The 15,888-nt window shown below is 40.4% G+C and overlaps 1 protein-coding gene across 2 annotated transcripts in view; it reads right to left on the reverse strand.

Annotated features, from left to right (window-relative positions):
* Window positions 1–1,065: 1,065 nt before the first annotated feature.
* The window catches only part of PXDC1 (PX domain containing 1), a 50,200-nt gene continuing 35,377 nt past the window's right edge, over window positions 1,066–15,888 (reverse strand). Inside the window, exons 3-6 of one of the 2 annotated variants that reach the window (XM_054058104.1) lie at window positions 13,538–13,629; window positions 13,135–13,252; window positions 8,481–8,592; window positions 1,066–2,709 (exon numbers count right to left, since the gene is read on the reverse strand). In XM_054058104.1, coding sequence (XP_053914079.1) covers window positions 2,592–2,709; window positions 8,481–8,592; window positions 13,135–13,252; window positions 13,538–13,629 — 440 coding nt within the window. In that variant the 3' untranslated portion in view covers window positions 1,066–2,591. The remainder of the gene's footprint in view (window positions 2,710–8,480; window positions 8,593–13,134; window positions 13,253–13,537; window positions 13,630–15,888) is intronic. The other variant, XM_054058103.1, reaches the window with a different exon arrangement.

Below are 15,888 nucleotides of genomic sequence, written 5' to 3' on the forward strand. Positions count from 1 at the left end.
ACTATTTTCTTGCAGGATGTTACTAGTCTATAATCGGAGCTGGTTGAAGAGAAAAGAAAAAGAACATTCTCTGTGTTTGTATTCAATCACATGTTCAAACTAAAATTTTTTTTACTCACCAGTAAGGTACCTGCACACGTGACTCGACCATATGTGTAATTCATACTCTGAACCTCTCCCACTTGTAGAGACCTGATCCACATGAGAAGGTTGCAGTGATTTAAACAAAGAAGGGGTTTAGAATTGACTATATGGACAAAGTAATACAAATAGTTAATTACATCTTTTTGATGTATCAAATAAACATAATTCAGCTAAGAGAAAAAAAATTACATGGCATCATCTCTGGAAAATATTTGATCAAACTGGTTTTTAAGTAATTCAAGTGAAATGGGTGCCACTTTTTTTGCAGATTAGTTCCTTTGCCATAGACCCACCCTTCCCTGAAGACTTTACTGTGAATGCAACTCAGCTGGCTTTCAGATGAGGGTGTATGTTTTAAAAATTAGCAATACTTGTCTATTTTTAATCCACATATTTTAAAGTGCTTTAAAAGAGATAAGTAGTTCTCATGTTAAAAATTCATAGGAAAATTCAAATGAATCAGGGGATGATGCTGCATCAAAAGCCAATGACACTCTGCTTTTCAAAATATTATTCAAGGAAAAATCAGGGATATGGAGATGAAGTAGAATTACCCAAAGTGAAACAGCAGGCTGACAGCAGGGCCAGGAACTGAAATCAAATACTGAAGTTCCCAATACAAGGCACCTGCTTACTAGACATTATTTCTATCCCATTGTGGTTAACTGAAAGCACAGACAGAAGACTAAAACAAGTAAACAAATATACTTCCCTCTCAGTTCTAATTCAAGAGGCTGTTCAGAAAGCCTTTGCATAAGAGAGAACACATCCCTTTCTATTCCAGAAATTTAACGCATAAGAACTGCCTACACTATAGGCAATACATGGAACACAGAAAGAACTGCCAAAGCTCAGAAAAAGAGAATTTAGCATGTCTAGAATGTACCCTCAAACAAAACAAAGGAAGACACTGTCTTAAGCTGCAGAAGTGTACTGAAGACGAGTTATATTTTATTTCATTAAAATATATTTTAAAAACATACTGTGTAAAAGAATTAGGATTCTCAATAATTTATTATTTACATTAGCAAATTCTATTTGAATGTTATTCTATAGATAGAAATGAAAAGTCTACAGAAAGGAGTTGTATCAACTTCTTTGGGACCAAGTAAGCAAGCCCCTTTACCAAGAAACAAGTCCAAAATGTATTCCTTCCCATTTCAATCCCTCCAAATTCATGTTTGCGAACAGATTGCAAAAAGCCCAATGGAAGGTTGCGATGGCAAGCACTAAGTGCTCACAGTGAGAGCCAGGATTCCAGGGCACTCCGCAAGACCTCAGGAAGATTTTAACTTTGCACTACTCAGTAGTCAAGAGGCTGCAGGATTCCATCTTGTTCTTGATTCCACTGTCCTACTTCCACTGAAATCCACAGCATTACCTGACAACAAGGCCTGCACCCAGACCTGCAGGTGGATCTCGGAAAGCTGGACAGACTAGTTGAGCCAGGGTGGCACTGGAGAGAGTGTTTTTTGTAACACTGTAGACACATTGTAGCTTATAATTCTTTTTCAGTCCAAACACAACACAAATCTCATTGTCTTCCTCCCCATCCTCTGGGGAGAAATATGCATAGGGAATTATCTCTCTGACGTGAATAACTGTAAGCACCATTCATATTTGCTGGTCCACTTAAAAAAAATCATATCCAGGTGCCTGCCATAGCCTTGACCATTCTTAGCAGGGCAGCTCAGCTTTCCCATCAGCTTTCCAGATCTCTGAAATCATACAGGTACCCAAACATCATGCACAGTCCATTGCAATGCCAGCTGCTGTCTTCTTTATTATTCCAGAAAAGAGCAGTTGCCTCTTCAGTGATTACATAAAACCCCATGATTAAAAGAAGGGAAGTGGTCAGCTCATGTGTTCTGTTTCCTGGAGGCACTCCATGGTATTTCTGACGTCTCGTGTAAGGCACCAGTCGTCTGGTAGCTGAGCAAAAAGTGACCTGCAAGACCTCCATTAAGCAACTGAAGAAGGAGCTGACAAAATTCAGCTGGTTTGCTCACCTTCTTGCTGACATAGCACTACAAATGTGGTCACGCCATCTGGGGAAGTTTCTCATGGCATCCTAAAAGAGGAAGCCTCGAGTTCCACTGCAAGCCAAGGAGCGTACTGCAGCACAAGTTTCCAATGGCTGTGTCAAAGTGGCAGTTCCCACAGACATAGCAGAGATTTCCTCGAGCCCGAAGAGGCCTCTGCTGCCTTTCTTTCACAGAAAACAAGTTTGTTGTCAACTGCGAAGTCATTACCTCCTTACAACACGTCTCCATTACACACAAGGGAGGGCGAGACTACAAAACCAGCTTTGTGCTGTACTTGCTGCAACTTCCCTTCTGCTGATTCTGCCCACATAGCCTTGTTCCCAGGGATGCAATGCCGGAGACAGCAGAACCTAGAGACGAAGAGGTTGGCTGGATGCTGGCTGATTGCATTACTGAGCAGCCTCAGTCCAGAATATCAGTCTCAAATGGGACCAAGTGGTAGTATGTCAAATTGGTGACATAAGCTGTTGGATCATCACTGTCTTCTAGCTCTGAGGTAAAGTCACTAACACTTTCAAACCTAAGGAGAAATAAATCGAAAACAAAAAAACAAACAACAGAAGGCATTAAGTCATTAAAGTTCATCTAGAAAAACAAAGTCAAAGGAATTGGAAGAAAAGTACTGAGGGAAAGGGAGAAGGCTAGACTATCTGAAGACTGATCCCTGGAAATTTTGGGAAAAGACATTTGTGAGGGAAAAAAGGCTGCAGGCAAGAATACTTCTGGTGCTACTGCAAGGTAAATTGCTGAGTAAACGTAGCATGTGAACTTGCTTCACACCAGAGCAGTGTTGCAGTGGAAATATTTCTAACATTGTTTTACAGTTGCAGCTTTGTCTAGCTCAGTTTGCAAGACAAAGATCTAAGAGTCCAAACTCTTCTTCCAAAGCTTCAATATTTCACTCCCTCTCTTGGCAGTCTGAAATTCTAATTCCTACTAGAAGTTGTCAAGGAAGTCCATGGAGATCAACTATGAACCATTAAGCTATAGTTTCTCTGACATTAGCCTATGTAACTTTGTGCTAGCATAACCCACTGGAGACACCCACAATGGTGTCTCTTTCATAAACCAAGATTCAACACTTTCTAGAAAGAGCTGAGAATTAAAGGAAACCATTACTTTCCACATCCTTAGATAAACAGAAAACCTGTCTCTCTATAACCTATGGAAATGAATGGACTGAAGAGTTTGGTTTAAGTAAAACAGGATGGCTATTGCCTTTTAAAACTGTGCTAAAACACAGCTGTGCAGTAGACTAGGAGAGCAAGTTCTCATCCCTTTAGATAGCAGTCTTCAGTGAAAGGGACTTTCATGACTCCTCACTAGTATGACACTGACTCTTCACAGCATTCATCATAATAATACCTGAACTTCACACCTCATGACACATGGTTGCTACATTGTATTTAAGATTAAATGGATCAAAACCATTATTAATTTGTTTTCATGCCCCAGGGCTCCCTTCCTACAAAGAAATGAATGATTTCCCTTTTTTGTCAGAGAATTCTGGGTATCTCTACAACAATATTTTTATGTGTCTAGAAGAGCGCTTTCACTATGGTATTGGAAAATCTTCACAAATAATACTCAGAGCCCATCCCATCCACCACCTCCTCACCACACCCATATGTATATGCATAAAACATAGGCCAGTGACAACCATGGTGAATGCAAGCAAATTATCTTGTCATCTCTGACTTTCAAAGCTACTAGGAAGGAAGGAAGGAAGGAAGGAAGGAAGGAAGGAAGGAGCAAGTGAACTCTGGAAGAGTGAATCACGCAGCTGAGATCTACATCCTTCCATTTTGTTCTCACAAGTAGCAGCAACACAAAATGCCTCAGTTCACACACAAGAATGGAAAGGAAACTGCCTTTGTTTCCCAGCTTAACTTAGCCTCTCACACCTTCACTTCACAGGTACCTTCTCTGGGTTTGGCTTCTGTTTGAGGCCAAATGTCAAAACAAACAGAAACAATGACTACAGTGTTCTTCCTCCAGACCCTTGCTGTCCTCCCCATGGCACGAGATTTAGGCTTTGACAAGAGGACATCCAAATAAAAAGAGATTCCCAAATTCCATTTCACTTGTTTTGATATTTTCCTTCCTACTTCCTAACTCCTGTGTTACAACATGAACTTTTGCAAGGATTACTCAGTGTCTCACACCTACTTTCAATCAGGAGGCATCAACTTGTTAAAACCCACACTTTCCCCAGTTACACATGTTCCTGTTCCAAAAATGCTTGCATTTCTGAAATAAGAAAGCATTTTACTTCTCCCAGATAGACTAGGAGTTAAAGGCAGTCACTGCAGGCCAAGGATTAAATCTCATCTCTGTTCAAGCATGGGACTTGAAGAACTGTCGGGTTTCTTTTTCACACCCTCCATCTTTAATACTTTGAAAGAACTTGCATTTATTCTGACAGCGAAAAAAAAAAAGAAATAGAAACTGAAAACTTGCACAAGATCAAAAAAGAAATCCTAACCTATATCTGACTATAGGACATGTTTATAACACCTTTTTAGGCTGGCATACTTCAGCTTTTTGAATAGCAGATAAACAGACGACCTCACCCTAGAGAGCCCTAAGAACCAGGTATTTCAGAGGATCTGAGGGGTAAACAGACAAATCTCCCACTCCCATCTCGTCACAAAACTTTCCTTAGAAGCATCACAGGTTATTGGATTGCATAGTCCATACATCCTGCAATGTATGGACACAGCTCTGTCTTTTCCACACTAATACCTGGTCCTTCTCACCATTTTTTTAACTCTGAGGACAACAATGATTTCTTGGGCAGAAATTCATGGATTTCCTCCTGCAGTGCTGTTGTTGTGCTCTTTACTTACAAAGAGACTGAACTTTGAATGTTTATTACCTTCATTCTTCTACTCCCTCCAGGCTGTTTGCTTGCCTGCATGTGTGGGAACATGAGCAGAAGGGATTTCACTCGGTATCTGGCAAACACTTCACGGATCACATTGTGCTGTCTTACGGTCCACGAGTGATCCAGAAATAACTGATCAGGAAAAAACAGTGGGACAGACAGAATGAAGAAAGTAGAAGAGGGGTCAAGAAGGCTATGCAGAGTCTGCTCTCCTTCTTTTGTCAATTGTATAAAACTAGGTTATTACAACTGAAAGGCCCCACAGATTTTGTGGTTGTTCAGCCTCACTGATAGGGTACTAAAAGCAGTATGTGAGGTACAAAGAAGTGGCATTCACATGCTGTGGTTATACAAAGAGCTTTCCCTGCTGCCAGACAGGAACTGTGGGCACAGAAGCTTGCAAAGCACTGCTCAGGAGCACTCGTACAAAACCGGAATAAATAATCGAGGACTGTTTACTACAGCTAGCAGCTGTATAGGACACCCAACAGTCAAAATGCTTTTGTGCCAGCAGGTATTTTTCCCAAAACAGAGCTCAGCCTTGTCTCTGCAAACTACTATGGATGTGCAGACTCCTAATGCCCAAACTGCTGCTGTTGCTACTTTTATCAAAAGTACCACGATAGACACAGTGTGCCTCACAGGGCCTACTCTTCGTGCTGTAAGACAACTGTCTTTGTCATTTTAACTCCTGGTAATGCATTACAGTTAGCAATCGCATTTGCCAGGAAGAAGAGAGAAAACACAGCACGCAGAAGCCCATTAACTCACAGGAGCAACCCTAAGTGTAAACATGACGCGAGATAACAGTCCAGCTCCTTTCATCACCTTATGAACAAGCAGTACCTAAACAGAACTCTTCCCACCTAAGACTAAAAAGCCCCAGGGAAGCATTATCTTTTCTTGTCAAGGGTAGGATTTCATTTTCCTGGAAATATCTTGTATCTAACTTCACCACCTCCGTGTCACTTTCGCATTGCCAACCATGAAAAGATGCTTGTGATAATGGTAGCACCGTCCTGAAAAGGTACATCTGGTGATTCACTGGAGTGAATTTGCCAAAAAGGCTGTATGTCCAATGACACAGCCGCTGCTTCTGGCTGAAAAGGCAGAAGTGCAAACACTCCTGGCAGAAGAAGGCACCTCTCAACAAACCAGAAGCATAGGTTTGAATGCATTGTTTTACCATCTTTCCTTTCAAAAAGACTGCAGAGTACTCCAAGAAATTCACATAAAAGGACTATTTACACCACATGGATGCCAAGCACACTAGGTTGACTACATTTTGCAGCAGTGTGGTGTAGAGCCAAATAAAATTAGAGAGAAAATGAAGGAAGCAGAAAGCAACTACTTCAGAACAACAGACTGAGCAACTCCAACTTGCAAAAATTCTATAGTTTCTTCTGCAACAAGCTTGAGACTTTTCAGCTGATGGATCACTCGGCAGGGAGCACTGCAGATTATAACAGTTAATCAGTGCAGTAGGACGTCAGGGAATGATTACTGCCACCGGAAGCTCCAAGTCCTTCTCTCCAAAATATACAGGTTTGTTTTGCAAAATATCTGCTTCAAGTATATTGACAGCCAAAACCCCAAAGTCATACAGAGTTTAATGGTTTTGAAAGGAAAAAGTTCTCATCTGAGGATATACAGGTCCATAAGGAATAAACTCTGATTTAAGAATAGAAAACACCAATCCTTTAAATCCAATTTTACGGAAACCAAAAGAAACTACTTAGGACTTTGAAAGATTTTAAAGCTCTTTTCTGGCTACTGAATTACACTTAAAACAACAGTATAAAAAACTTCTGCTTTTAAAAAAAACTATCAAGTTTTACAAAACAGCTGTTCTATATAATTGCTGTTACCTCCAAACCATTACCTCTCAGCTATAAAATACAGCTAGAGATGGGCAAATTTAGGGCACCATGTAAAACAGACATTTGAAATTTATTAGCTTCTTGACTTCTGATTTAACTTCATTCAGGAAAGTTAAAATACAAAGGCACAAAGCCAAGTTGTCATTGTGATTTATTTCTTCCACCACAGTTTCTAGGAAACTATGCCTACCACACAGGTTTTATCACGTTGATATTTTCTGCATTAATGTTCTCTGACTGCAATGGGATGGCAATTAGATGATGACAGTTTCTGATCCCAGCCTGTAAATTTTGCTTGGGCTGCAGCATGTTTTTAAAATCAAAGCTAGATTTTCAATAATTAAAAAGAATTTATATCAAAACTTTTTAATTCACCAAAATAAGGCAGAAAAAGGCTTTCTTTGGTGATTTGCTCCTATTATTTGTCACTCTCAGTAATGAAATGTGATCCAGTATGAAACTATGACAACTTTAATTTCCAGACACTGGCCTTACAGAATTACGGCCAGTGTGTTACTTCAGATACATTGATACAAGCTTATGAGCTTAAATGCTGTTAGTAAGGTCAAGGCTCAAAACACTAACTGATAAGTTACTAGAAAGATATCAAGGAATTATGCTGGAGCTACAGATATGCTCCTGCCCCTGACAAAATCTTAGCAAGCTCTAAACCCTTCCATAGACTGGTGATCACCACATTTCAAATGCGGCAAGAGAGAAAGCACTACGTTCAAAGATAAAACTTCCATAAGGCTCTTAGTGCTGTTTGCATCATTTTGATGGCTCTAATGAAAAAGTAGGTCAATATTTATCATTTGAAAATATTTAAACGCTTCACTATCTCAGGCTTTTCAAAATATCAATCACCTGCCACGACAAAAATCTGTAGGAATGCATTTTCATCAATAACCATCTGCCAATACAGTCCCTGACTTTAAGACCTGCATGAAAGCCCTCCTGGTTACAGGTTTCTGACCCTAGAATACCTACATGCTTTAGGAGGCAGAATTTATGAATAAGATTAGTCTACTTCCTTCTCCCCTGATGAAATTCACATGCTGCACTAAGTCTCAGTATGCCACAGCACCTGAGCAGTTTCTCATCTTCCTTGCAGAGGTGTGTTGCCCTGCTCTAAGGATGGCGGTTTGCCTCCCAAATAAAGCATGCCCTTTGTAACAGGATATTCCATTTGGATGCTTAAGTTTCCAAATTTGGGCTCAAACCAGCTCTCATCACAGTCATAACAGAAAGAAAAAACTCTTCTATTTTCACCTGGCATGACCCCTGTGAAAACCAGAGTATTTTTTCACACATGGTCCTTGGGATCAACCATTCTCACCAACAGCCATTTTATCCGTTTTAATGGAAAGAGCTGTGAAGCCTTGGCAATCAGACCCAGTCATCTTTAACCAGTCTGAATAACAACTGTAGCAGTCTTGCTCATAGACAGAGGATAACTTCTTGCTGGGGGTGAGGAAGGGGAGGGGAGAAAGCTACAGTTTATCGGAAGCTGACAGCACTTACAAGTGTTCTGCTGAATCTATGTCCAGATGCTTCTCTTTTCCATTGGGTATACTGTGGTCAATGACTATTGTTTCAGTGTTGGCTAAACAAAATCCATTTGATCGCATGATTTCTGTTGGGAGAAGAAAGATGGCAAGATGAAAATAGAAAAAACATCTGGAAAACAACTGCATATCATATGTAATTGACATAGTTATGAAATGAAGCTTGTGTGTGACACTTAAAATCTGAACATGAAAGCGGGAATGAAGAGTTGGTTTCATAGATTCTTACATCTGCAAACTGCCAGTGCTTAAGCACTTTTATTCACACAATCAATTCATGACACAGAGCATTCAAAGCAAGACTCAGTATCAGCCCTGTTACTGCAAGTGGCAACATTTTCATCACCCTTAGCAGAGTGACAGTCCATCCACATATTGCAACCTACTGCTACCAGAACATAATTGTATTTTTCCTAGACCTTCCCAGCCTTAAATCAGTTAGGCAAAAAATAAAAAAGACAGGGCAAAGGAAATAAAAAAGAGGAAAAGAAAGTGACCTTCCAAGTTAATTCAACCACCGTCTTTAAGCCACGTAAACCAATACCATCTTCTACACTGCCTTCAACTCTGCCTGTTTCTCATTGTGCAAGAAGCCTCCAATCCCAAAGAGCTATATTTTACACTTTGTTCCACTGACTTACTACCATGAGGATAATTTGTAATTAAATAATAATATTTGATGTGAACGAGAAGTTAATCCATGTCTTTAGGCAAGTCACAAGGATTTCTTCCAGTCTCACAATCTTGGATGAAGTTCGGGCCACTACAAAATGAACATATATCTCTCATATAAATCAGCACTGACTTAAGTGGGATGACTCCCTGTGTTACACCCTTGCACTATGAGCACAAACTAAAGGAAATTAGTCTGTGGCAGAAAAATTTGGTACGGACAAATCACGCATACAAGGAATCCTCAAACAAACCAATTTCAACTACACATACAGTTCAAGGAACAAGGAGGAGAGGAGATGGGAGAAAGAAGGGAGGTAATTTTTTGAAGTGTATGTTTACATGTTCTTACATTAAGGTAAAGTCAAAACTCATTTACATATTTTTCTTGAGAAAGTAATCTTTGAATTTCAGCGTGTATTTTATTGTGACTCACTTCAGTAGAATATGTTTTGAGATGGTCAAAGAACACTGAATCCCAGCAGAATCACACTTCCGTTGTGATTCATGTTGAAACAACATTGTACTGCAGAATAAGATTTACCCCATAAATTCAAATTCAGCTTTTATCTAAGAGGGCAGCTCTTTCTCTCTTCCTCATCACCTACCACTCTGAACATGATCATGTGAGGGATAGCTTGTTTTTTTCAAAGAAGACAAAAAATTTTTGCCAGCTCTTCTAAGACTGCAAGCCATGTAGAAATCTGCACCGTAACTAAAATAAATGCCATAGTGTTTTCCTAGTGTCCTTGACACAACCTAAGAGTTACAGCATTTCACTGCCGTGCGAACTGCTTTAGATGTTAGCATTTACTGCCATCTACTGACAATGCCACCAGACACTGAAACAATTTCCAGTGTGCAATATTCAGGCTAGGCAAAAAATCATCAAATTCCCACCTATGTTCTTATATTCTCTGTAGCAATTACTTAAATGATAAAACTAATTACAACAAGATGCTTTTGGATGGCTGTACAGGTAGGAAAATCTTTCTCCAATTAATTACGTATGACTTGATGACACCAAGCTGAGTGGTGCAGTTGCCACACCAGAAGGACAGGATGTCATCCAAAGGGACCCTAACAGGCTGGAGAAGTGGTCCCGTGAGAACCTCATGAGGTTCAACAAGACCAAGTACAAGGCCCTACAGCTGGGTTGGAGCAATCCCTGATTTCAGTACACGGTGGGGTATGACATGATTGAAAGCTGTCCTGCGGAGAAGGACTTGGGGGTGCTGGTTGATGAGAAGCTCAACATGAGCAGGCAAGGTGTGCTTGCAGCCCAGAAAGCCAACCGTATCCTGGGCTGCATCAAAAGACCTGGGGCCAGCAGGTCGAGGGAGGTGATTCTGCCCCTCTATTCCTCTCTTGTGAGACCTCATCTGGAGTATTGTACCCAGTTCTGGAATCCTCAACATAAGAAGGATATGGAACTGTTGGAATGGGTCCAGAGGAACCTCCTGTGCGAGGACAGGCTGAAAGAGTTGGGTGTATTCAGCCCGGAGAAGAGAAGGCTCTGAGGAGATCTTATAGTGACCTTCCAGTACCTAACAGGGGACTATAGGAAAGCTGGGGAGGGACTGTTCACGAAGTCTTGTAGTGATAGGACTAGGGACAATGGCTATAAACTGGAAAGGGCCAAATTTAGGCTTGACATAAGAAAGAATTTATTCACTATGAGAATGGTGAGGCACTGGAACACGTTGCCCAGGAAGTTGTGGATGCCCCATCACCAGCGGTGTTCAAGGTCAGGTTGGATGAGGCCTTGGGCAGCCTGATCTAGTGGGATGCCCCTGCCCATGGCAGGGGGATTGGAACTAGGGGATCTTTAAGGTCCCTTCCAACCCAAACTGTTCTATGATTCTATGACTGGTCTCTACCAAAATTAATTGAGAATTAAAACAAAACATGTTATTATTCAGATAATGTGGTCCTTCACACAGAGAGTCCTTTACACGAAAGCTGACAGGAGGGCTCCCTTTGCTTATAGCCTGTCCATCAGCCATGCACCCTCATTCTGAATTTCTGTTCATCTTGATCATTTCTTTGTTGTACTCATCCTGTGACATATTTGGTCGTGCACACACAAAGTACATGTCCCCAAAGGGGGTACACACCTTCACAAAAATTACACAGACCCCTTTCAAATACCAAAAAAGCCTCAAGCCAGAGAAGCACTGCAGTTTCTAATCAGTACAATTCCAAAGACATCTATTCTTTTACATTTGGCTGTTTGAAAAAGTACAAAGTATCGCTAATGGCAGCCACCCTTTGGAAAAATTTCATGGCATATAGTTTGAGGATCCTTCATTTCATAATGACCCATTTTGCAAAAATTCTACCTCAGGTTTCCACATTGACTCAAGAAATCATCTAACCCTCCCTAGTCACAGATAGGGTGTGAGACACACCTGCTGGTTCCCATCTCTTGCTCCCAGGAAGCCAGACCTGCGTGACTGTCCTTTGCAGTATGGCCCTAGGGGCTCTTCTTTATAGTTCCGGCGCTGTACTGCAGCCTGGACTCAGGGTGGGGCTATGAGAAGGCACCAGCCCAGGTGGGCTGGCAAGACCACCCCTCTCACTGGGGCTCTGTATTGCACAGTACATTTCTGAAGAGTTACTGATGGGCTTGTAAATCATTTACAATTTAATTAAAAGAATAGATATTTAACATCTTATTTAGAATCAGAGCTCAAGAACAATTGCAAAAAATCTACCCTGTGTATAAGATCAGTCTTGAAGACACACTGTTTATACCTTTAGCATGTTAACCTGCTGATGGGCCATTAATCAATGGACTTTTAGTACCTCAGAAAACTGATACTAGTTTCACGTTAAACACTTCATGCACCTTGGAAATAGACTCTTCTGCCAACACTAAACCAGCAGTTGCCATTAGGCTCACATAAAACATTTCAGTATAAAAATACAAAATCAGGCACAGTAAAAGTCCACGAACTGTTTAACAACGGTCAGTAGCAGATGCAGATGGGAAAGGCTGAAAGGATAGGCAAGGACAGAATAATACTGCTCTCCATTTTACCTACCAACAATCTGTGGCTTAGAAACTGCCTCTGTCTCCACCTGTGACAGGTCTCAATGTAATTTTCCTCAACTTGCTTGCCTAATTCCTTTTTGAAGTAATTTATGCTTTCAGTTCCACCATAACCTGTGACAATGAATTCCATTCCTCAACCGTGTTCCATACAGAAACAAAACAATATTATAACCTATTTGTTTGTTTGTTTAAAGTCTGTTGTCTGTCAGTGTTATTGCATAACCTACAGTTCTTGTTTCATAAGAAGTACAGGGTAATCAACCCTCTATTCACAGCTTTGTAGAATTCCATCATAAACACATTCTGTCATCTCTTATCAAAGCTGAAGTGCCCTTCTTTATTTAACCATTTTCTTAGAGAAGCGTTCAATGATCTGAATCCTTGTACCCTATTTGTATGGTTTTAAATTCTATTGCATCCTTTCTGAGATGGAGAGACCAGAATTGCGTACACTGTAGTGAAGGTGGGGTGGTGCTCCTTTCTTCTGCTCACCCCTTCTTTCCTAAAAATATCTAATACTCTCACTGCTGGTTTTGCTCACCACTTGGCATTGACCTTACATTTTCACATAACTGCATCAATAGCCTCAAAATCTCCTTCATAAGTGGCAATAGAACTATCATATGTGACAATAGCGACGACTGCATTTTCCTCACATCCACTGCTTCGCATTTATTTGCCTTCAATTTCACCTGCCACTTTGCTGCCTAAATGTGTGTTGCACATTATGTCAAGGCTAATAATATGTTCTATATTATAACACAGACTATGGAGAATTATCTTTTTAATTGTTGGTGGAAAAAGAATAAGGGAAACAACAAACAAAGTAATTTTACTTTTGTTATTCTTGTGTCATATGTAGGAAGCTAACAACTCTTACCTGATATTTTAACTGGACTTTGGAAGCTTGGCTGAATCTTATGGACATTGTCATTTTTTAGAACTTGGTCCAAAGGAGATCTCTCAAAGAATGTGAGGACAACTTCAGATCTCGAATACTTAAAAAGAGAAAAAAGAAACAGACATCTGTTTTTACCAGTAGTTTGCTTTGTCTCTCTTCTTCCTTTCCACTCCTCCATAGTACAGTAGAAAAACTTATTACGAGCGACAGCCTGGAGATACCATTAAATAATTCTGGCACTCAGCACTTCTCCAATATATTCAATAAAGTGCTGCTTCTTATAGAGTTTGGCAAAGCCCAACACTTTCTAATCTGCATGAGAATGCGTGTCACCATCAAGGAAGAGTCAAGCTGGGCTAAATGAGGAACTCGGCTTACTCACCTTCCAGGGCATGTTTATAATAGTCTTCAGAAGCTTTTCCACTTCATTAAGTCTGGCTTCTATATCATGGGCTTCTTTTATTGTGATGAGCCCTAGAAACAAAGTAAACAGATCGTGAGTATAGACAAAAGCACATCTTAAGTGCACACTTCAGCAACCAGAAGCAACTGCTCAAGAAGATGTAGAACAACCTCAGATATCATGCCTCCCAGAAATGTCTTTTAACCCACACTGATGATAAAGGGTGTACCTCAAACTGAGGCGGGTGTAGTTACAAGCAAAGTTGAAAGTCTGATACAAATTCAGCTGTTTATGATCATATCTAGGAGTTGCAAGACAAGCAGAAGTAGAACCACCTACTCCCTAACCCACAGTTTCACTACACAGCATTCCCAGCAGTGATAATCATACAGCCTGTTTTCTATTTCCAAGAACCATGATTCACCCTTTTTTCTGTCAATAAAAAGCAAACAAAAACCCAAGAAAACAAAAACGGGCAACCCATAGATAAGAGGAAAAGGTTAAACACAAGCTAAACAAAAGGCTTTGAGGGCAGGCTTTTATTTCTCTGAATGTAAACCCCAGTGAGTGGCCCAAGGAAGATTTCTCAGTATCCTATTCTTCAAATGCAAAACAACTTTTGGATTATCTTTTTTATTACTCACTGATTTATCACAGTGCTGCAGAAGGGATTAAAATGGAAATTTTGCTGTCCAATGTCCAGAATGATGCATTACAATGATTCTTATTTTGAATTGTTCAGTATGGAGATCTTCAACTGTAACATCATATTTCATGTGTATAACCTGCAGGACACCTGTAACTTCCCTTTCCTCTAGCAGATTCAGGAAAATTGTAGCACAAGTTACATGAACGTACAGGAAATATAAGAAGTAAACCCCAAAATGTTGCATCCCTCTAGTAGCCCTTTTATTTCTGATCTTTGTAACATACTTTTTCTAACCCAATCATCATTTCAGATCTACATTTGGGCAGCTTTTCCAAGGAACAGAATACATGCATGAAAATTAAATACCTTACAGACTATTAAATTTAACAAGCTTCACTGCTAAAATAAAAAAATACAAAAAGCTAGAGGAGAAAAAGATCAAACAAATAAAACCCATCTAAGTAAAGACAAAAACTAAAAATCTGCAATACAGTCTGTGAAAAACCACTTCACTATACTAAAATAGTAAATGCTAAAATCTTTATGCATCTCCATCTCCCTATACAAAAGCCAAACACACAGAAAGAGCCATCAAACATGCATGGTGTGAGGGCAACATCCACAAAACATTCAGTCTGCATCAGTCCTTGTTGCTTGTTACTGATGAGAAATGATCCTGTACAAACTTTCCAGACTAAAGCGCGACTCCTCAGATTACAGCTCTAAAAAAAACAGAGATTGTCTCCAGAGCAACCAGGTTTAGTTGATAGTTGTCCCACAAAAGTAACCTGGTTGCATAAGCCTTTCTATTGCTTGACAGTCCCTCATTTTGCCTACTTTTGTTAGCACCGCTACCACCTCACCCCAGTACACCTCACTCCCTCTCCTGACGGTGGAGCAGAGCATACTAGCAGGCACGTAAAAACGGCTGCCATGTATCCTGCTTTGACCAGTGTATACTACAGTCAGGTTGCTTTTCATGGAAATTCTCTGAAAGGCTATAAATGTGAAATAACTCATCTGCATGGGTCCTGAGACTGCTTATTAGCTGAGTTGTGCTTGATGGTACAGACCTGAATTGCAGACCAGAACCCCTAATCTTCTTAACTAATGGGTGTGAGCAGGCAGGGGTTCACCCCTTCACAAACACGTTCTCATCCCACATCTGAACAAAGCCCAAACCTTTAAAAAAAAGTCTTTTCATCTTCCCTAAAAAGAAGCTGCTAACAGTCTCGTGGTTCAGGCACTCGCCTATGATGTTAGAAATATGCTGTTGCCCTGACACAGCCCACATCAGAGAAAATGGAGATGGCCACCAGAGTGCTGGTTTCCATGATGTGCCTCCACTTCTCCTGTTCGTCCTGCTCCAGTCTGTATAAATACTGATTGATACAGATAGAACAGAGACCGCCTGACTGCAGCTCCCAGCTTCCAGGCTAACACCTCATTGCTGACCCATCTGGAATTCAGCATTCAACTCCTTTCTCTCAAATCTGTCCTCAACCTCGGATCTTTTCCCAAATAAGCATTTACTGTTGATACTAGTATTTTCTCAGGAAAAGGGATACTTTCAAATATATTAAGATATTAGGACCATGGGGAGAAAAGGGAAAACACAAAAAAAAAAATCAAACCAAAAAACACCTCAGCAACACTGAGCATTCATCCTGTAAGGAAAACC

The sequence above is a fragment of the Cuculus canorus genome, chromosome 2, assembly GCF_017976375.1.
Source record: "Cuculus canorus isolate bCucCan1 chromosome 2, bCucCan1.pri, whole genome shotgun sequence".
Taxonomy (NCBI): domain Eukaryota; kingdom Metazoa; phylum Chordata; class Aves; order Cuculiformes; family Cuculidae; genus Cuculus; species Cuculus canorus.